Genomic DNA, 22,479 nt, shown 5'->3' on the forward strand with positions numbered 1-22,479 from the left:
AATTCATTCAATTTTTTAGTTCAATGGTGCACTTTAAAAAACACATATTGGGTCCCACAAATTTACCTCACTTATTAATATTATAATGACAATAACAAAAAAATACTATTAAAAATCCATACTCATGCATGTCTATTGTTTCCACCGTAACACTTGTTAATATTTTTTATTCAAAGTAACGTTACAATCTGAAGTAACAATTACCACAGCTATCAAACTCCATGCATGATTTTTGATAAAAAAAAAAAAAAAAAAAAAATCATATTTGAAGTTACACACTGGCAGACAAACCTGAAAAAGGAGCCGCTGGAGGTGCTCTAAGGGTGTGTTTCGTTTTCAAGAGAAGTTGTAATGAGAGAAATAGATGAGAGAGTATGAGAAAAGAGAAAGATGTGAGAAATGTGATAGATATGAGAGATAGAAGAGAAATAGAGAAGAGAGAAATGTAATAACATTTTGAATTGACAAATAAGCCTCTTCACAAAAATATATCTAATTTTAATTATACTTCAACTTAAAAAAATATCTTTTTGTCAAATTTAAATTTACTTTTTTGTAAATCTATTATTTTTTTATAAAAGTAAATATATTGTTATCGTTCTTTAATAAAAATTGGGAATCTCTTATTCGAAAAAAACTGTGAATCTTGTTTTAAAAAAATTGTTATTCTGAAAAGAAATGTTATTAACTTTTGACTAAATAACTAACATAGCACCACCGAAAAAAAAAAAACTAAATAGCTGACATAGTAAAAAAATATTAAAAAGTGAGAGGCCCTTGTGATTGTACTGCAAATAAACTATCAAAGCATGGACAATATCGTAATTATAGTAACTAGTTAGTCTTTCTCTCCTCTTTCTTCGCATTGCAAGAAGAAAGTAAAAAGTTGGAAATTGATCTCTTCAATTTCTCTCCTTAACCAAACAAAAGAAAGTCACTATCTCTTCTCAACTTCTCTCTTCTCTATTTCTCTCTTCTTTATTATTTCTCTGCAAACAAACAAAGGCTAAGAGAGGGGAAAGGGGCTTTGGGTGATGAGTAATATAGAAGGAAATAGAGAATCTTTCATATTTTTTTGAAAGAATATATTTTTAAAGAATAATAAACTAATCAGTTTATGATTCATATATTTTTAATATTAAAAATATTAGGGTTTTGTTAACGAGTTTCCTAAGGGCACTCTTTAAGGATTCATAATCAAGAAATTATTCATTGAAAAAGTTCAATATTTCAATTTCCAATACATTGAATGCACAAGTTTCCATAAAAACTTTATATCTAAAGTCTTTAAAAAGTGTCTTACGGCACTCGTTAACATCTCCCTTAAATTTAAAGAATTCATATAAACCTTTCAAAACCCTAAAAACTCTTCTCCCATACAACTTTTTAGTTCCTTCGAATGAGAAGAGTTTTGTATTATGAAGAAAAATTTACCCCCCAAAGTCATTCCCTCCCAATGTCCTCGCTTTCTTCCATTTGCTCCTTCCTTTTTCCCAAAACTCTTCTCCTTCCATCCCCTTCAAACTCACAAACAAAGTCTAAATGTACGGTGTTTATTAGAATAAAGTCACACAATCCAAATTTAAAGCTTAATTGGTTCAAATTAAGGATGAGTTGATGAGTTTAAAGTTCAGGTTTAATGTCTTGACAAGCCACATTAGCATTCCTTTAATATAAAATAGAGAAAAAAAAGACTAACTTATACACATTTAAAGAGATAAAGGATTTGAATGAAACAAAAAGAAAATGATAAATAATAAGTGTTACAAATAAATAAGATGAATGACCTATAAAATAATTTTGTATAAAATTAAAAATAGGATAAAGTTTCTTATACACCCTTTATTCTTGTACCCCATATTAATTATGTGACATTTGTTTAAATTTTTAAGGCTTAATTGCACTTTTGGACGCCTATTTTTTCAAAAGTTGTGGTTATTGACCCCTAACTAATTTAAATACAAAACAACCCCCTATGTTTTGATTCTTTGGCAGTTTTGGACCCCCAAGGCAAAAAAAAAAAAAATTGATACGTGGCACCTCACTTAGGGTGCCACGTCAGCGTTGACCGAGTCAACAATGGACTGGGGGTCCAAAATTGCCAAAGAATCAAAACATAGGGGGCTGTTTTGTATTTAAATTAGTTAGGGGTCCATAACCGCAACTTTTGAAAAGATAGGGGTCCAAAAGTGCAATTAAGCCAATTTTTAATTTATTTTATTTATCCATGAAAAGAAGTAACACATCCCTCATTCTTTCTCTAGTCTCGAGGACCCTTCTCTCTCATCATCTTCCCCTCCTCTCTCTTCTCACTCTCCCCATCGGTCATAGCCCACAGCCTCCGCCCCACCCTCCATCATCTTTTTTACCCTCTCCTTCCCACTTTCTCCCTCTCTTCCTCACCCCAATCTTCTTCTTTCTTCATTTCGTCCTAATGAGGATCAAGGAACGGGTTACAACAATCAATAAGTGGATATAAAAGGAGTTGGTGGTCCCATGACAAGGGCTAGGGTGAAAAAATTAAGGGGAAATCTTGAAGAACAAATCACTTTATTTTTGCACACCAAAATCATTCTCAATAACACTCCATACTACTTTACCCTCTCTTTAGTGAATTTTTATTGAAATAATGTTTCAGTTTAAAATTTAGATTACTTTTATGTTGGAGTTGTATAATGCTCTTTGTTTTTCTAGTTCTTTATTAGGCATTTAGGTGATGACCCAAAGTGTAGATATAAATAATATTTTTATTATCATTTTAAGGAGCTGAATGCACAATTTAATATTTCAATCTTTAATTGAAGAGAGAGTTAGAATTGTCGTTCTTCCCACTTCTCATCTAATTCCATTTTGTATGTTTTCTTTGTATTTCTAGTTTGGTTAATTTTCTTAGATTTTCTACCATTTTTCTTCATTTTCTATCTCAATCTAAGAATTTCAAACTTAGGTCAAAGATCTTTGTATGGTGAATCTTTATTTGATCCACATCACGACCAAACTCCACCACTGTTGGCCCAACCCTTGCACCTCTGACTATAACACCACCACAACCACCACCTTTTCTTCACTCGAAACTCAGATATGCGCACCTCCCCACATTCTAGGTTAATGCACAATTTTCTTATCATTTTGAGGAGGTTAATGCACAATTTGATATTTCAATCTTTGATTGAAGAAAAAGTTAGAATTGCTATTCTAGGTTATTGGATGAACCAAATCTAGCTCCTTATCAAGAGCATTTTATTCTTGTGGCTAATCCGTGATTCGATCTTATCGTACATCTTGAATGTGGCAATCGTTCTTGCCACTTCTCATCTAATTCCATTTTGTATGTTTTCTTTCTATTCCTAGTTTGGTCAATTTTCTTAGATTTCCAATCATTTTCCTTCATTTTCTATCTCAATCCAAGAAATTATAACTTAGGTTAAAGATCCATGTATGGTGAATCCTTATTAGATCCGCATCACGAAAAACCTCCACCGTTGTTGGCCCAACCCTTGCACCTCCGACCACAACACCACAACCACCACCTTTTCTTCCCTGCAAAACTCAGATATGCACCTTTTATATTGGTTTTGAAGGAGGATGCAGGGGGAGAGAAGGCAGTAGCAGGGAGAATTAAGGGAGAACGAAGAGAGAGAAAAAGGCGAGAGAGGGACAATTTGCGTCTAAGTGTTTTGATGAGGGCAACAATGGTGGTGTGGTAATTGTGCTTAGAAGATAATGATCTTGCTACCTTTGATATGTGTTGATGTTTCCTTTCAACAATGTCATTTTGTTGAGGGATTCAACACATGAATTTGATGCAAAATGCCCTTGTTAAGATTCATTGGTTGGCATATTTGCTTAAAGAGCTCCAAATTCCTCTCATTTCTCCTGTTTCGGGGTATTGTGAGTTGTGACAATCAATCAACCATATATCTTACTCATAATCTCATTTTTCACAAAAACACCGAATACATAGGAATTGATTGTCATGTCATTTGTGAAAACGTCACCAACGACTTAATTCATTTGTTGCTTGTGTCTTTTGCCAATCAATTTGCAGATGTCTTCTCTATTACACAAATGGTGGTTACGTTTCGATGATTGTTGTACAATTTATGTAAGAAGAATTAGTACAGTGAACTCGATGAATTTATTCCACCAAAAGTTCACTTCAAACGTGCTTTCTTCAACATTTGGATGTTCTGAACCAGAGGAGCTATGTGTAAATGTTAGTGTCCAATGTTCCGGGGATTGTGTGGTTCATAAACCGGGTTCAAACTTCTGAAGGTGTTTTTCACGTTAACCATCTGATAATTTGTTGTTGTTGTTAAATTTTCATGTCAAATTTATACCATCTGATAACTATCTGCTGTTAAATTTATGTGCCAAAGTAACACAATCCGTAGTAAAATGTTTGTAACCCAAAAAAGAAGAAAAGGAGTTAAAAAAAAAAATGATATTTATACAACCATTTTCTAACAACTTCTTGACAAGTTTCTCTGTCATACTCACATTATCATCTTATTATCTCTCTATTATTTTTTACCAATCAAGATAGAGAAAACCAAAATTATTATAAAAGTTGTACCAAAGAATTATAAAAATATCACTGATGAATCACAAAATGCTACAACACGAATACAAATTGCATTCGAAATCAGATAACAAGTAAAAGGTTGAAAAGCCAACAACGACACATAAATTTGTTTATCAGAAATCACATAATTAGCACATGACTTTTTTTTGACACAAATTAGCACATGATTTGAAAACCATAAACCCATATCATCGTCAAATCAAAATAACCATTACACTACAATTACAATCCTTCTTCCCTTCCCTTCCTTAATTCCTAGATACACCTTCAATTTAACTATACTTCCTAATTATTATTATTGCCTCCACCCCCCATATTGCTTCCTCCAGCACGTTGTCCAGCTTTCCTTGCTGCTTTCTCTTGCAATGCTTTTGCATCCCTAAACATCAATAAACCAATAATTAATTGAGTATAAACATAACAAAGAAGAGATTATGAAATAGCAAAAAAGGAAGAAACTTTACCTTTCTCTCCGTTGTTCAGGTGTTAACCCATCATTCTTAGATTGTTTAGATTTCTGATTAGCTCTAGCTTGAGCTCTTTCACGATCTCTTTCTCTTTGATTACCACGTGAGCTTCAGTTAAGTTCAAAAACAAAAACAAATTCAAATTCACAAAACCCTAATTTTTCTCAATTATTATTTTCTTAATCTTCAATTGATCAAAATTATAGCAAATAATAGAAGAAATAAAGATTTTTCTGAGAAAGGATATGAGTCATTATGAATTGATCGAACGATGTTGGTAACGAAACGCGAGCGTAAATTAAAAGACCTGGATGAGGAAAATTGAAAAAGCAATGCGATAAGCGAATTGCGTTATAGGGTTTGATAAATTGATAGAAGAGATGAAAAAAAACGTACCTGGAGAAGAAATGGAATCGAGGAGTGTGAAGGTGAAGGTGAAGGGGAGGGGAGAGGGGGTAAAATATAGTGGAGGTGTGAGGGATTTGGAATCAGAATCGAAGGCTCTAGAGACACAATAAAATTATTATTTATTATTTTTCCATTTTTTTATTGTATAAAATAGAAATGACACCTCAGATTATTCAACTAGTAATTGATAGATAGATTGAAGTAATTGACAGCTGGCAAACTAAATTCATACTCCAATGGAAGGAAGGACTAATTTTGGTTGGTTTAATTATTATTTTGTGTGTGTTCATTCAACTTGCAACATTGCATTTAAGTAATTTATAAGAAATTTCAATCAATTTTATTTCAATGATAATTACAATAAACAATTTATTTTGGACACCACAAATTTATTTATTTGTTTATTTTTTTATTTGAAGAGGTCAAAAATGGAGTTGTTCATATTAACCAAAATTATGCTTACACAAACATGCAAAAGAAAACTAAGCAGAGATTACAAAGGGGACAATCCAAAACAAAGTAATGGATTTGTCCATCAAACATAAAAATCTACGGGAAAAAGTACTATATTATCCTTTAACCACCGCCATGAATGTAGTTTGATTTGATCTTGATGTTGTTTTAAAGATTGATGAAAAGTCTTGAATTGCGCTCTTTCTAAGGAATCAAGATACAAAACATCCAAACTACTTCGAAACACGTACGAATTTGTTTTCTAAACAAATAAGCTCCATAAAATCGTAAAGCATGGTCTCCATCTCCACCCCTGCCCATTCACACCTATGCATCTGGGCTACTACGATGTTACTATCAAGGCATAGCTCAAATAGACGGCTAAACCTTGATCGTAAACACCGCCCTCAAACTATGGATCGCTTCAAAACGATGTACTTTCACCATCCCATGCACTATGCCCCACACATTGAATAAACCAGCTCTCCTCCCCTCATACAATAACAACACCCTCCCCAATATTACCCAACTCCCTCCACCATACCGACGCCTTGAGACCGCCTCTCCTAACCTTCCCCTTGTCGATCCCATACATATAGCCAAAACCTTATACCACAACCCCCGATCAACACATAACAGCCAACACCGCTTACCTAATAATAATGTTAAATTAAACTTTAATTTTTTTTTTTTATCTTCACTTAATTTTAATTCAAATTTAAAATTTCACAACAATTTAAACAATTCAACTCAAATATATCAGTTGCACACCTATTGTTTTATCTAGAACTCTCCATTCTGCCCCGTCACCATAGAACATCATGTTTCAAACCCAATCATATGTACATTTTCTTTCACTGAAACAATCATCACGTTCCGCTCAATCAATTTCTTTCCCATTTGACCCACACACTTCACGCTTAAGATGGACGGGATGTGGTTCCGCTACACATAGTTTCATTTTTATGGGTCTATGGTTCCCATTCACCATTTTTTTTCAATCTATTTATTTTTTTGAGACATTTGTGAATTTATTTGCAGAAAAGTTAATTTTTGAGACTTTTTCATGTTTCTGTTACTTGTATTTTTTAGATTTTTCATTGTTATAGGTGAATATGTTTCGTTCCCTCTTGATCTCTGAATTTCTGTTTAGATTTCAACAAGTGTTTTTTTAATGATAAACACCACGCCTTTTGCATTGTTGAATAGAGAATTGACAAAAAAAGTTTAACCCACCTGTATTTGCTACAATACCCATAAAGTTAAGAGATAAAACTTATAGATCAACAAACACAATAGGCAATCAACGTTGGAGATGTTCTAACAAACTACAAGCCCAAGTCTGATAAACTACCGATGCCTAAAGAGAAATCGTCATCTATCATATGAGTTAACGAGTCGGAACAGTTGTCTCAACTCGTTTTGAAGATTTAGCTATCTAAATTTATGAAACTACATCGATCAAGATTGAGTCAAACGTAAGACTAGTCTCCAACCTAAGTTCAAATTTATAAAACACAATAACATCATTTAAAAAATTACGTACATGAAATGAAACATAATTTGAGACCAATTCTAATAAATGATTTTCATTTTTCATGAAACATGTTCGTACTACCTGAAAAACATGTCTTAAGTACGTGAATTTTCATATCTAACACTGTTATCATTGAGAAGTTTGTTCGTTTGTTCTATGGATCTTATGAAGGGGCAATCAAGACTACATGATGATAAAGTTGGATCTTGAAAGGCATGTGACTGAATCAAATGAGGTTATTAGAGAAACTCTTCATCGATCTTTATTGCCTTCATTGAAGAGTATCAATTGGCTATGGTCCCAAAATTGAGAAGTTGGGTGTAACACAAACAAATCCGTATAAATCCAGCACCTATGCGAGACCCCCACCACTTCCAATTTTCAAATTGCTAGTTTGGCACATTTTTCAACTCTTTTCTACCCCTCACTCACTCATTGTTGAATTTTTATAAAATGAATTGAACATTTAAGAAAAAGTTATATTAAAAACAAATTAAAGTGTTGTTGATCAAATCAACATATCCTATGATTTAAGAACTACAAATTGAAAAAAATTCACTAGCATCTACTAATATCTTAATAAAATTGCATACTACACTTTTTAATTTAAAAATTAGCTACTAACATTCATTGATTAGCATTTGCCAACAAATGAACACTATCAATCATAGTTGTGCTAATATTATATGACTCATATCTAATCTGATATATGTGGCCTCTCTCTTTCTGTTAGGGTAAGGTATCCAAGGCGTTCTCTGTCTCTCCTTTTACTTTTGTCTTTCCTTTGTGTTGTGTCTTTATTAATGGTCCCACTTACAAATTTAATGATCCCATCTATAGATCATGTTTTTCTTTTTACTTCCAGTAAACGTGTTCTACTATACCAGGTCCCTAATGTTGGAGAACCTCCATTAATGTAGTCACGTAATTTTAACTTGTTGTACTAACAGACATGTTATTTTGACATGAACCGTATGGAGAACCTCCATTAGTGTTTTTTATCCAATAAGAGAAAATAATACTTTCAAATGTCGAAATGTATGTCAAAAATGTTTTTATTATCAACCCTACAAAATTGACTTTAATTCTGGGTCTCAAACCGAGTTTTTTGAAGTTGAAGAGAGAAATTATCAACCAAATGACTTCTTAAGAGATAGTCTTACAAAATTGCCTTGTAGATGTTGATTGTTATTATTATTTTTAAAGGTTAACATAAAAAAAAATAGTAATTCTAGAATGGTGAAAATCAGGAACAAAGTGAAAAGTTGTTGTTGACACATGTGGTTTGGCTGAGAAACACGGGTAAAATACTAAAATATCTTTCGGTAGTTAACGATCGAAAATCGAACCGGCTGCAGTTAATTACCGAAAAAAACTTCGACAGTTAACTGCCAAAATCCAATTTAATCCAAGTGCCGTGGAAATCATTAATCCAATTTAATGCATTCTTGCGTGACATAATCTCAAGACAATGAAGAATATCAACTACTCCCAACCGACATTAATGTCAAGACGATGAATTTGTATGACCGAAATTTTAATTAAGACAAATTTTAACTGCATTTATTCTATTCATTCATTAATAATTTGACATTGATTTACTATATTCAATTTAATTTAATTTGGCGTTGATTTCCTATATCATGATAAGAATGAATTATTAATGAATGAATGTAGTTAATGCATTCTTAATTCTAATTTTTCGTTAATTTCCTATATTCAATTTGGTCGGTGCTTTGCATTCATTCATTTTTTTTTTCTGAAGTTAATTACTACTCCTTCCATCCCAAATTGTATGTCACTTTGGAAAAAAAAATTATCCCAAATTATATGTCGCTTTACAATACCAATGAAATACTAATGTTATTTTTCCTATTATATCCTTAACTATTAATTACTCTCTCTTCTTTCAAATATTTCATTTATCTTTTCCATACCATTTATTAAGGATAATTTTGTAAAATAGCTCATAATTTCTCTTCCCTACACAATATTAATTACATTTCTTAATACGTGTGAAATAACCAAAACGTCGTACAATTTGGGACGGAGGAAGTACAATTTGTACGTTGGGATTATGTAGTTGACCATTGTGCCTTAATTAAAATTTCGGTTGTTTGGAGATTATGTCACGCAAGAATGCATTAAACTGGATTAATGATTTTCACAGCACTTAAGTGTTGATGAATTAAATTGGATTTCGGAGTTAATTGCCGAAATTTTCTTTATAGTTAACCGCAGCCGATTTCATTTTAGGTAGTTAATTGTCGAAGGATATTTTAATATTTTGCTCATGTTTTTCAGCCGTCGTCAACAAAGTGACCCCTCCTCTTGAATTTCAATTTGAGAGGTAAAACTTAATTTCTCACACAAAGAGAGGGACGGGACACAAACTCCGAGTTAAATTCTCTTTCTTTCCTATGTCGTCTTCTGTTTTTTCTTTTTCCATTTTTATAATTCTATTAGTAAAAAAACAAAGTACTCATCCAAAAGCAACGTTGACTCATTGCTTAATGCTTATATCTCCAATCTCCAACTACTTACAATCTTTCACTTCCAACAACTGAACAAAACAAACAAACAAAAACATTCTCAGTTTCTCATAATTTTCCATACCTCAATTTCTCAGAAACAAATGTAACAAAACCCAAACCGTCACACACAAAAAATGGAAAACCGTCAAAGAATAACACTTTACGATCAAATGACATCCACGAGCAACACTCGTAGCTCACTAGCTAGTTTAATCCAAAACGACGCCGTTTTATCCAACCAAAAAAACACAAACCAAACACTCTTAGATATTATACGAGAAAACGAACCAAACAACGTTGTTGTTAATGTTAGTGTTACCAACAGCAGCAGCAGCAGCAACAACAACGTTGTTAAAGATCGAAAATCATGGAAAGCTTTTAAGGAATTACTTCTTTTCAAACGTCGTACCTCGGATGAATCAACTCACCAACAACAACAAAACGAAGATATTCCGACCAATTCAGATCCGTCGGAATTTCTTCCCGGCGGCGAGTTTTCCGATGAGACGGCACAGGTTAGCATGTCGTTGATGGATTTGTTGGAAGAGAGTGAAATTGAATTGGAACGAATTAGTGATGTTGTTGATGAAGGTGATGACGTGGAAGAGAATAATGAGAAACGAGAAGAAGAAGAAGAAAGAGAAGAAGAAGGAGAAGGAGAAGGGAGTAATGTTAAGGTGGAACACAATTGTTGCGTGTGTATGGTGAGGGATAAAGGTGCAGCGTTTATACCATGTGGACACACGTTTTGCAGGATGTGTTCAAGAGAGCTTTGGGTTAGTAGAGGGAATTGTCCTCTTTGCAATCATTTTATTTTAGAAGTTCTTGATATTTTCTGATTATAATAATTATCATAATCATAATTATTATTCATTTTTCCCCCTTATTAATCTTTGTTTGAGTTTTGCAATTTTCTTTTCTGGGTTTTTTAATTGCATTTTTTGTTCAATTCATCGACTGTGATGAGTCATTTGAGTAGGAGGGGTTGCATGTGTAAATTAAATTCACTAAATTGTGTATGACTTCACTTGCTTGTTATTTTATGATTTTTCAACATTTTTTTTTTTTTTTATGTAAAACTTGTATGCAACATTTTGTGATTTTTAATCATATATTTTACTTGTTTCATGTGGAAAAAAAAAATTGTATTCAATCACCTAACCTAGTCCCTCAGTTCTTGTGATGCACACTCCTAAGCCTTAGTTAAAAAAATAAAGTAAAGTTGGTAAACAAGATATCTAATGTCACATAACTTATTTTGACTCGTAAGTCATAAGAACTCTTAACTACTAAGTAATGCATTTAGGAAGAACAACCAACACCAAACTAAACTAAACGGCATTGTGCTGTTTGGAGCATTGTCCACCAATGTTAACATTAAACATAAGAGTACAACTTACCCCAAGTGTATATTATATTTGAAAATGCAACTATGTATGACTGGCTTTTTCTAATTTTGATATTGTGTTTTTTGGGATAAGGTTTATGTTTCCCTAAATTTTTTTTTTTTTTGTTTGTGGTTTGTGGATTGGAGTTAGAGCTGCTAACTGCTAACCTAATTGGAAATTGGGATGATTAATCTTTTCTTACGCGCCGCTTGTTTCCTTTGCTTAAGAAATAAGCTCTTTTTTTGTTTTTAAAAAAGAAACATGACTTATAGCTCTTAAACATCATTTAACCCACAGTGTGTGTTTGGATCCCGCTTTTGGACACCAAATTTTGTGTCCAAATGCAATCTTAAATCTTAACGTGGATATGCCGAAGCTACAAAACTATACTTCTACCAAGACGTGAAAATCCACGTCAGAAAATACCAATAGTTACTAGAGTTATTTTAATGAATAAAAGCAATTAAACCTCCTTTAAAAAAAAATATGATTTTGTTAATAAACATTCCCTAGCCATATGCATGTCTGACACAATGTAAAATTTACAATGGTAAATGTCCCAGATAGTTTAACTAACCAACACGATATTGTTTGGTTAAACGTCCTAAGTTCGAACTAAAACCTTATAAATTATGTGTGTAAGTGTAAGTTTTGATGATGCTTGTCACTTCTTCTATAAGAAATAACATTGCAGATGTTTAATCTCGACTCCATATGCTTTGCCAAAAACACAAATCATGTTGTTGAAATGGTGATTTAACTTGCTCGTTGTCGAGTCTCCAATGCAATGCGTACCAATCATGTTGTTGCCTCCTCCCACTCACTCGTGAGTTTGCATGGTTGGTGATTAAGTTCTAGACAACAAACATTTTTTATGTTTGATGTACTTTGTAGTTGTACAACTAAGTTATTCCAACTAGATATCTTTTAAAAATAACCTTTTGAAAGTGAAATTGCAAGCCCGCTATTATTAGTTAAATAAAATACTCTATAAAAAATGATGCCCCCTCTTGGCTCGGTTTTTCTTAATATAGATGGTAGCATGTTCTTCAAAAATAGATGGTAGCATGTTTAAGAATTCAGGTTTAACAGAGTTTGGTGGTCTTATTGGAGCTCATGAAGGCTCTATTCTACGTGATTTTTATGATAATATTGATCCCCCTTGTATTTTGCATGGTCTGGATTTGTGTTGGTCGACTGGATGTTGATGGGTTATGTTATTCAGCTGGTTCATGATCCACTTAATGTTTCACAAATTTGGTAATTTAATTAGCTTGATTAAGAAGCTCTTGAGTCAAGATTGAATTGTTGATTTATATCATACTCTTCAGGAAGGCAAGGCAACTCTGCTGTTGTTTGTTTAGCTAAGTTAGGTGCTAATTTTCTTGAGAAATTAGTGTGCTTTTAAATGCAGCTCCTCCAGATTTGTCCTCCATGTTACAGGCTGATGGGTTGGCCATCTCTTTTGTTAGACATTAGCCTTTTTAAGTTTTTTATTCTTTTATTTTCTTTTTCTCTTTTCCCTTTGTAACCAAAAAATTCATTATTGCCTGCACAAGTTAGGCATTAGAATTTGTATTCAAACACAATCTTAACCATAATTAGCTATCCTTATGAGCTTAATCAATAGACATTTCAAATTATTTTCATGAAATGTATGCATACAAGGGTTCATGTAATAAGTAACATATTAATACTCCTTCAAAAAAAAAAAGTAAAATATTAATATAAGTGTTCATGTAATAAGATAAACTATTCCAAATACCCCCTTAGTTATTGTATACAACACATCACCTACAGGTTTGAACCTTCAAATAACTGGTAACAGTGAGAAGTCGATATATTGCTACAAGAGAAAGAATACATCCCACTTAATCGAGTAAGTGATGCTATGAAGAAATTTGATTTTTTTTCTTTCTTTCCAATTAAATGTAAATAATAAGGGAGAAACCAAATAAAATTGAAAAAAAAAAAAAATACCACCACAATTTCAGGCAGTGTTTTATATGCTAATTCTGTAAGTAGACCAAGTGCTCCCTAACTCTAAGATTTTGTTTTTCCTTCTCTTGCAGTAACAGTTACTCCGTGGAGACACCACCATGGCGTTGCATAGCAACTACTGGCTCGTTGCACCTCAAACACCTAAATGATGGGGCAGCAGCACATCGTGTTCGAAGACAGTAGTAACAATATCTGGCAGAAAGAAATTGTAAAACATTGCTTAGTTGAAGCCCGTTAATGAAAAATAGTTAAGTTTGAAGCATACATATACGTATAGTTGTTGATCTACAATACAAACATTACACATCAACGAGTTCTTGGAAACTATCAAAAGTGATGGCCAGTGAAAGTGAAAAGTCCAAAACAGCAAAAGAATAGTGCAAGATGAGAGAACATGCAGAGACGTACCTGTGCTGACAAGGTAGAGCAACAAAGGGAATGATTGGAGTAGCCTGGCATATGGGACATGCAGTGCTATCCTCACCCGAACTTGATGATTTATCCTTAGAAAAAGGCCGGAGGAGATTTTTCACCGATGATGAATTTAGAAGAGGAAGAAGCAACAATAACATTTCCTGTCATCCGAACCAGACATAATCACCATCTAAGTTTTAGAATATCATGATTGCAAATTCATTTCCCATCATGTCCAGAATAATGCATCAAGTTGCGAGATAGCATCCAGCTGTTCTGGTTGGCATAAAATGCCCAAAACAACTAATATCGTCTCTGAGGATGAGGCAAACATTTTTGGTATCGGGGATATTTATAAAATGAATGTGTCACTGTCAAGTTGGGAATAATCAACTTAATCGATAAATCATACAGCGAAGCTAACAGCACACTTCACCAACAAACAGAATCTCAGATTCGTTGAAAAAATGAAAACAGTGAATAACTGATTTCCCAGCGATATAAGCAGAGAATGGAAAACAATGAATGCCATGAATTGTGCCCAATATATAAAGACCGTAGTGTAAATAAAATCTAGGTCATAAGAAGTTTCAAAAAGTAAAAGTAGCATGTTTAAGCCATAGGATCCACAAACTAAGAGAACAAAAACTGGATGAAGAGAAGGAGAAGTACCGAGAATTCATTCCAAACTAATTGTCGGTTCATATACTCAAAGCTAACAGCACGGTTCATATTTGGGCTCCCATATACAAGCCTAGCTCGCAAGACTCTTTCAATAAGATTTCGATATCTGTTTCAAAATGGCACACAACAAGATGAGTTTTACACAGCAAGTAAATCATGTGATAGTCTCGCCCTAGAGAACACAGAACATTCAGGCTAAATGAAACCGAATGTTGAGATATTTCCCATTCAGGCTATCCTAAATCCTCACCGTCTAGTCATCCCATCGACCAACCACCCACAAAGTTGGACCACCGGCTCTAAAAACATAACCAGCCTATATGTCTATCGCCAGAACACCCCCGTTAATGGTGGACCTACGCGCCATCACACACGCAAACAATCCCAACACAAACTATTCAAAAGACTAAAACTAGATAAACAAAGTGTTTATGTGAATTGTCTGGTTGTTCAAAATAATCACCTTCCCGTGCAAAGAAATATCAACAGGTTTCCAAATGAAGCAGCTCTATAAATCCCTTCTATTCTTTGTATCAAGATCCATAAACGCCGTGCCAATGGTCTCTGGAAAGAAAGAAAAAGTCAAATTAGAGCTCACTTCTGTCCACAATGGCCTACAGGTTTGCAAGTTGGTAGTGTATGGCTTAAAAGGCCAGATTTAAAAAATACCTGCTCAGTATCACCCCACCTACGAAATGCAGAGAACGATTGTAAGCGAGCCCAAATATACTGACCACCAACAGTGGCAATACAATACCAAAGCTTCTGAGCAACAGTGAGTCCAGGTCCCTCCAGACCAGTTCTTACTGCATCAGAGTACCCAAAGGAATAAAAAGTTAATGAACAAATTACAAGGATGAAGAATGTTTTAAACTACTGTGTCTATACACTGGTAACATATCTCTTCTACAGTTCAAATACTAAGAAGAAAAAAAATTAGTTTGTTAAAGCAAGGACCAAACAATATATACACCATGTGATATTTTAAAACCTTCAGCAGCTTGTTATATGTCCATGAAGCTAAGGTACTAAGAAGAAAAATAAACAACAAAGACTTGGAAGACTGGTTCAAACACTAATGAATTAAAAATTTCTTTATCCAAAGGCAACAGGATATCATCAATTCCACTTGTTTTAGGGCCTACTGCCTAGGCACTCATCATGGTGGTAATTACAATAACAGATAGGGTGATACAGGGAATTCATTCTCAGTGGTTAGTCTTTGCATTTTATCAAATAAGAAAATATAATTGAGAACCATCTCGCAACTCTGAAAGGCATCTTAGCTACCTAGTACAACAAACATATAAGATTCTGAGTTTCCTACCTTTGTCCCTTGACTCAACTGCGCGCTCATCTCTATACCTCAGATTCATGAGAGCAATACCGGGAGTTGGTTTATCCACCCAAATTGAGAACCTCCAAATAAGAAACTCAAGGAAAGCATCAAGCTCCGCTTCATACTGAAATAACATTCCTGGCTAATCCCAAAAGAAAAACAGTAAATAAAGAACTAGAAAGATAATAAAAGCAGTTCCAAATAGAAAGTACAATTAGGGATGTTTGGATTAGTTTATTTGAGTGCATATACCGGAATAAATATTTACGAGACTGTTTGGGGGAGTATATGGAAACAACTTATGACATATTCAGCATATATACTGGCATAAACACTTTTGAGACTATTTGGGAGAGTTTATGGAAAAAACTTATGACATATTCAGCATGTAGACTGGCATAAACACTTATGAGACTGTTTGAGAGAGTTTACGGGAACAGCTTCCGACATATGCATAAAAAAATTTCACCTTGTTTCCATAAGCTCTACATGATAACTTATCAAAATAGTTAAATAGCTTATAATTTATATAAAAACAATTTGACTTTTATATTATTCTTTGTTATAGATATAGCTTATATATGCATTTATATGATAAGCACTTATGCTCTTGTCAACAAAAATAAATTAGCACTCAATTAAGCTGCTTAATCCACACAGGGTCTTATTCAATTACCACTAATACCATGAAAATTCATACCAAATCAAACAAAATGAAAGTACCTTCATCAAAGTGAAGACTTTAACCAATTGTTCTTTCAACATAGCTGACATTTCAATATCCAATCTTGCAGCATCAACTTGGTTGACTCTTGATATAGAAATAGGAATAGTTGACTGCATAAAATAACAATATAAATAAATAAAAATTATAAATTGAAAAAAAACGCAAGTTGATCAAATACCCAATTTTGAAATTGAAATTAAAAATCAAAACTTTTTTATAGCACTAATAAATAATAAATTAGGATTATGAAGATAAATAAAGAGGAAAAAAGGGGTTTAAAGAGATTGAATTGAAATGGGGAATTGGAAAGGAATGAACCTGGTGAGAGAGGGAAATCCAGCGAGGGAGAAGTTTGTGGGAAGTGAGGGTCCATGCATCTTGGGGTGGAACGGAAGGTAGAGTAGTGCTGCTCATTGGAGGAAGATGAAGATGAAGATGAATTGAATGAGGAAGGAATATGTGTTGTGTCCATGCACCAGAGAGACAAGGGAGATTGGAATGGTCTGGTTGTTGCTCAACACTGTTCACAAAGCGGTTTATGTGAGAGAATCCAATTTTTACTATTCGCACTTCTTCTAATGGCTCTTTTTTGTCTTTTGCTACTCCTTTTTTCTAGTTACCTTTCCATTTTCACCATTTTTCTTATTTTATTTTTAACTTCATTCCACTTGTATATTAATAATTCGAGACCAATTGTTTAGCAACTTGGATAGTAGTCATAAATTGGATTTCAATATGTTTGAAATTTTTTGTAAAGAGATTAAAATTTAAAGCTAAAATATGCTTTTGGTCCCTGTAAATATAGCGAATTTGGGTTTTGGTCCCTGGTAAAAAAAAAATTTGAAATCAATCCCTGTAAAATTTTTTGTTTTTTAAAAAAGTCATTGGCCCCACTTCTTGCTGATTTGGCACATTTTTGTCCATATGGCACATGATGACTGTGTAGGACTGGTACATGTGGCAATTATGTTGATTTAAATATTAATGAAAAAAATAAAAATGCTAAAATGGTTTTTGTTTGTTTTAATTAAATACAAATAATTATTTTTTTAATTGAAATTTCAAAAAATAATCATCTTCATCCATCTTATGAATACGTGTACCAGTAAAGCAATGCAATCTTGAATAAAATTCATAAATTTCCAGCCAGCTGCATATCAAACCCAAGAAAAAATTGCTCAACAAAAATCATTCATTCAAATCCATCTTCATCACCAAAATCACGACAAAGCCATAAAATAAATTAAAGCAACAAACCAATTGACTCATAAAACACAAATCACTTTGGATTCCCAAACCTTCACCATACTATTCCAATCCTTCATTCATCAAACCAATTTACAGTGGTGATGGTGGTAAGGCTAAGTTGTGTTTCATATATGAATCAGATCTGTCATTAATCATCAAAATTAGATATGAATCAAACTCCGGATATCACGATTTGCAACGGACTGTTAATGAATCAAAGCTGTATAAATAGACGACAAAGAAGACGGCGGCGACGAGAATCGGAACAAGCTACACCGGCAAGCGAAACCCGAACCCAGTTGGTGGAAAGGGGAAAATCTTAGGGTTTCCAATTTCCCCCTTCTTCTTCTTCATCAATCTCCATCCCTCTTCATCTTCTTCTTCGTCGTTCATCGTTTGAATCGACCATCCATTTCAATCCCTCAATCGTTCATCTTTCGAGGAGTGATAAAACAATTGTGGCCGGAGGAATATAGAGAGCGATGGTGGTTAATGACGAGATCGGAGGTGATTTATGTGGGGATTTGATGGATTCTGGGGTAACCTAGTGAAGAACCAATGATGAATGCAGCTGAAGAAAGATGAATAAATTGCTTTTCTGGTTCCAAGTTTGCATTGCTTTTTTGTAGAGATAATGAATATGTTGATTCTAATTCTTCTATATATTTATTTTTAGTTTTGAAAAACTAATTTTAATTTTATTAAAAGGATTTATAAAATGTTTAAAATAAATTAAATTCCATGTGTGCGCCACATGTTCAAGTTGGTACAGTCATCAGCTACCACCTAAGCAAAAATGTGCCAAATTAGCAAGAAAGTGGGTCCAGGGACTTTTTTAAAAAACAAAATTTTTTGCAGGGATCGATTTCAAAAAAAAATATTACCAGGGACCAAAACCCAAACGCACTATATTTGCAGGGACTAAAAGCATATTTTAGCCAAATTTAAAAGAGTATTGTCAAAACTTTAAATGTGTTATTTTGTCAAAAATAAAATTTTGAAGTTCATAGTCTTCCTTTTTATTGATACAATGACTTGTTTAACAAAAACATGGAGAAATGAGTATGCATTATGCATATGCCATAAGATTCAACTCATTTGTTTTTCATTGATTTTATTGAATCAATATTAATCAAATCATTATTTTAACCGTAAAAATAGGAAGGAATATGAGTTTCTTCTTTCTATTTTCAATGGATCTCTTCTTCAAAAAGAAAATTCAATGGATCTCTTCTTCAAAAAGAAAATTCAATGGATCTCATCACTAGATTTTTATGATTTCAAGTGGTTTTTAAACATCTTTACCAAAAAAATTATGTAGTTTAAACACCCCTCAAGGGAGGAGAATTTTTTTTTGGTCTATAAATTAAATGATAAAGATCACTGAAACTTGAACACAATGCAAGGTATTGAGTTTAAACTCGGATGAATATGTTCAACCTAACAATTTTGGCATTGCCAATTGACATAGAGGAGAATTTAATTTAATTTACATATTTATTTCTACAGTGAGGGAGGTCTAAATCTAAACATTGGAGAGATGAAATGAATATAATTCTAACATTCATTTCAAGAGAAGAGAGTATAATGTACTCTTAATAGGGGTGGGTATGGTTCGGTTAACCATAAATATTGAACTAAACCGAATTGTTGAAATGGTTTAAAAAAACTGAACCGAACCGATTAAGATTTGGAGCAATATAGCTTGTTATTCAAGTATTCAACTGTTTTTTAATCACTGGTTAACCAAAGACTATATGATATGAACCACTTTCTTATATCATCCTAAAACCCAACTCAGATAAAATGTAGTTACTATCTTCTACAACTTAAACAGAAACATCAAATTACAACGTATTTGGCATCAAAATTTAAATGCCAACGTATCATTTATCAAATCCAATTAATCAAAAATTTGGAGTCAATTTTTGTTCATATATTTTCTACATTACAGAAAAACTGTTTGTAAATTGTGTTGGGTTTAGACAAAAACAAAACAAATGATTTCTACAGAAACTAGACAACCCCAAACGTATTGAATTTAGCCTTACAAAACCTATCATAATCATTAAGAATCTCTTGAGCAAGTTCATCATCACCAAAACCCTTAAACCCATTACTCAAAACCTTAACAACATACTCATCAAATTCAACAACCTCCCCCCACCCACTCCTTTTCAACATCTCATAAACCCTAACCAACAAATCTCTCCTCTTCGCACCAATGACCGCTTTAATCAAACTCAAAACCCCTTTCGGATCCTCATCACACCCAATCCCGCCCCCCACTTCAATCTCCTCAATCAAACGGTCCACGTCTTCATACATACCACAATTCCCCAGCACCTGCACAAAGGGTTCAAAGAGTCATGCATAGCAATGTTGTGTCTCTTATATGTTAGAAGCGCAGCTAGCTTGCATTTCATTCTTGTGTTATACCTAATAATATGACACCGACGATAATTCTTTATTTACAAAATCGACAATCGAAACATATTATAAAATAGATTTTTTTGAGAAAATATTATAAAATAGATATGGCTATAATAAATCAATCTAACTCAATTCAACATTAAAGAATTATTGTTGGTGTCATATACAACATTCGGTCACTATTATAAGTAAAAATCACAGTGTATGTGGTCATTAATTGAATGGTAGGTTTGGTTGCGGTTACCTTGAGCATTTCAGCATAAAGGGTGAGATCAGCACCGTATTCAGATCGGACGGCTGAGAAGACACGAAGTGCGAGGGTGGGTTGTTCTTGACGGAGAAGCTCTTTTAGCGTAGCGACCAAGTCGGATTTGATTAAGCGGGTTAGGGTTTTGGTTTGAAGTTGGGTTTCGGTTTGGGTTTGTGGGTTGATTCGGTTTATGCGTTTAAGCGTTTGAATTGCTTGGATTGCTTCTATGCTTAGGAATCGGCCTTTGATGAGTGGTCCACGCTGGGAACGAGGGCCGCCGCAGTGTACTGGAATGTAGCTCCGTCGTGTGGGGGTTGAGGGTTTTATGGATGGAGAAGAGTGGGGTTTGATGAAAGTGGGGTTTTGGTGGAGAGAAGAAGCCATTGGTGATGTGAAATGGGAGTGAAGCACAACGATAACGAAGGTTATCTAAATGGGATTTGGATTTTTCACTATTTTTGCCCTTTTAATAAATTGATTAGAGAAAAATAAAATAATAGAATATTTTTAGTACAAAAATTTAATAAAATCCAATCTAAACTATTTGGTCCATAAAATTTTAAGTTAGTGTCTTCTAGAGCTTGAAATAAAATAGATTCGAATTTACTTTTAAAGGAAAATTCAAATAGTTTTAATAATTGTAGTAAATTATAAGTTAAGGGTGTTCCTTCACATCTAAAAGAAAACGTAAGTTAATCTAAAAATAACATAAAATTGAATTTTATTGAATGTTTTTTACTTTTCTTTATCTTCTTCTTTTTTTGAAAAGTCAAAATAAAATATATTAAACTCAATAAAGAATCTTACATGTCACAAGAAGTGCAATGATAGAAATTTAAAGTATCTATACAATCAATTCAAAATCACAACAAAAACAAAGAGAAACTATAAAAAAATAAAAGTAAAAAAAAAACTAGGTAAGTGATAACACTCGGCACATGATGGATTTAAGCCACCAATTATGAAGATTACAAGTTAAGTTTTCATTTTTTCGCTTTTAACCACTATAAAGATAATAGTTTCACTTTCTCGATTAAGTGGTGCATCGAAGCCTCCTTATGCTAAAAATTAAGATAATTTTTTTTCTTCTAAATAATCTAAGCATAAGATAACCAAATCATTTGATAGAATATCATAATTTTTTAGAGAAACGTTCTAAATTTCCAAATTGGATGACATGATTAGAAAGATAGAACATATTTGCTGAGTGAATGTCTAAACTTTGCCAAACAAAAGACTAAATACTCAAAAAAATGGACAACCAAAAACAGATAATCAACATTTTTCTTCAACCTACAACCACTCGCGTAGAGATTAGAATCATATATATGGATTACTTCATGTCATCCTTTAAGTTTAAAGTTTGTATCAAATCAGTCCTTTTACTTTTTTTTTAGTTTAAAATTAATCCTTAATTAATGTACGTAAAAGTGAACAAGTTGGTCCTTTAGTTTAATTTTTGTAATAAATTGATTAATTTTTTCATCTAACTTTGTTAAAAATGTTTACATGATCATTTAACATTGAGGTGGAAGGTCCAATTAGTGTTTATGACATCAAACATGATTACTTACATACATTATCTTCTTATTGTTTTCTAATTTAATCCTAAATTTATAGATAAATATTTCATCAACAACGTTATAAATCAAGTAATCAATCAATTTTGTTTCAAATTAAGACCGAAAAATACACTTATGAACTCTAATCTTGTATCTATTTGTAAGAAATTCAATGATTTCACTCTCCACTCTCCAAGGTCAGGTGTTTACTCAATAATTTCACCTTGGAGTCTAATTTCTCTTGTTCTAACATGATTACTGGGACATCAATTGTACCCCTTGGATTCTACACTCTTCAAGATATTTGAAATGTTTTTCAACCCAAGATTCTACCACGAAATCACTCAACTCTTAGCCTCTGACTAACTTAGAATTCTCAGTTTTTCCTCACTCCCACCTCATGTTCAACACCCTGTATATATAGACATTGCTCTATTCGCCTTGCGCTT

General features: G+C 33.1%; 3 protein-coding genes and 1 long non-coding RNA gene across 5 annotated transcripts; 1 reads left to right on the top strand and 3 right to left on the bottom strand.

Moving 5' to 3' along the window:
* Nucleotides 1-4,613: 4,613 nt before the first annotated feature.
* On the bottom strand, nucleotides 4,614-5,587 carry LOC11434030 (uncharacterized). 2 transcript variants are annotated; one of them, XR_003007547.2, is made up of 3 exons: nucleotides 5,449-5,587; nucleotides 5,050-5,160; nucleotides 4,614-4,964 (listed from the first exon to the last, which is right to left on the bottom strand). It is a non-coding gene; the product is annotated as an uncharacterized lncRNA (long non-coding RNA). The 2 variants fall into 2 exon arrangements; XR_003007548.2 differs by having other exon boundaries at nucleotides 5,050-5,359; nucleotides 5,449-5,586.
* A 4,246-nt stretch (nucleotides 5,588-9,833) lies between these two features.
* On the top strand, nucleotides 9,834-11,049 carry LOC11434492 (zinc-binding protein A33). The gene has a single exon (XM_003626928.4). It carries the CDS (start codon nucleotides 10,119-10,121, stop codon nucleotides 10,821-10,823), a length of 705 nt encoding a protein of 234 aa, XP_003626976.1. The 5' UTR covers nucleotides 9,834-10,118; the 3' UTR covers nucleotides 10,824-11,049.
* Nucleotides 11,050-13,087: 2,038 nt separating this feature from the next.
* Nucleotides 13,088-17,088, bottom strand: LOC11435007 (peroxisome biogenesis protein 2). Its single transcript, XM_024771770.2, has 8 exons — nucleotides 16,856-17,088; nucleotides 16,534-16,647; nucleotides 15,799-15,952; nucleotides 15,141-15,277; nucleotides 14,935-15,035; nucleotides 14,460-14,577; nucleotides 13,782-13,948; nucleotides 13,088-13,565 (listed from the first exon to the last, which is right to left on the bottom strand). Exons 1-8 carry the CDS (start codon nucleotides 16,949-16,951, stop codon nucleotides 13,451-13,453), a joined length of 1,002 nt encoding a protein of 333 aa, XP_024627538.1. The 5' UTR covers nucleotides 16,952-17,088; the 3' UTR covers nucleotides 13,088-13,450.
* A 2,585-nt stretch (nucleotides 17,089-19,673) lies between these two features.
* On the bottom strand, nucleotides 19,674-20,919 carry LOC11435008 (protein THYLAKOID ASSEMBLY 8, chloroplastic). Its single transcript, XM_003626930.4, has 2 exons — nucleotides 20,463-20,919; nucleotides 19,674-20,131 (listed from the first exon to the last, which is right to left on the bottom strand). Exons 1-2 carry the CDS (start codon nucleotides 20,850-20,852, stop codon nucleotides 19,802-19,804), a joined length of 720 nt encoding a protein of 239 aa, XP_003626978.1. The 5' UTR covers nucleotides 20,853-20,919; the 3' UTR covers nucleotides 19,674-19,801.
* Nucleotides 20,920-22,479: the final 1,560 nt, after the last annotated feature.

Source organism: Medicago truncatula, chromosome 8 (assembly GCF_003473485.1).
Source record: "Medicago truncatula cultivar Jemalong A17 chromosome 8, MtrunA17r5.0-ANR, whole genome shotgun sequence".
Lineage (NCBI taxonomy): Eukaryota > Viridiplantae > Streptophyta > Magnoliopsida > Fabales > Fabaceae > Medicago > Medicago truncatula.

Excerpts from the sequence above, each read along its gene's own strand:
- LOC11434492 (XM_003626928.4), top strand. The coding sequence starts at position 10,119 with ATGGAAAACCGTCAAAGAATAACACTTTACGATCAAATGACATCCACG.
- LOC11435007 (XM_024771770.2), bottom strand. The coding sequence starts at position 16,951 with ATGAGCAGCACTACTCTACCTTCCGTTCCACCCCAAGATGCATGGACC. Across the intron at positions 15,036-15,140 it reads GGTGGGGTGATACTGAGCAG|AGACCATTGGCACGGCGTTT; the intron begins GTATTTTTTAAA and ends CTTTCTTTCCAG. Across the intron at positions 13,566-13,781 it reads GCTCTACCTTGTCAGCACAG|ATATTGTTACTACTGTCTTC; the intron begins GTACGTCTCTGC and ends TCTTTCTGCCAG.
- LOC11435008 (XM_003626930.4), bottom strand. The coding sequence starts at position 20,852 with ATGGCTTCTTCTCTCCACCAAAACCCCACTTTCATCAAACCCCACTCT. Across the intron at positions 20,132-20,462 it reads TTTATGCTGAAATGCTCAAG|GTGCTGGGGAATTGTGGTAT; the intron begins GTAACCGCAACC and ends CCCTTTGTGCAG.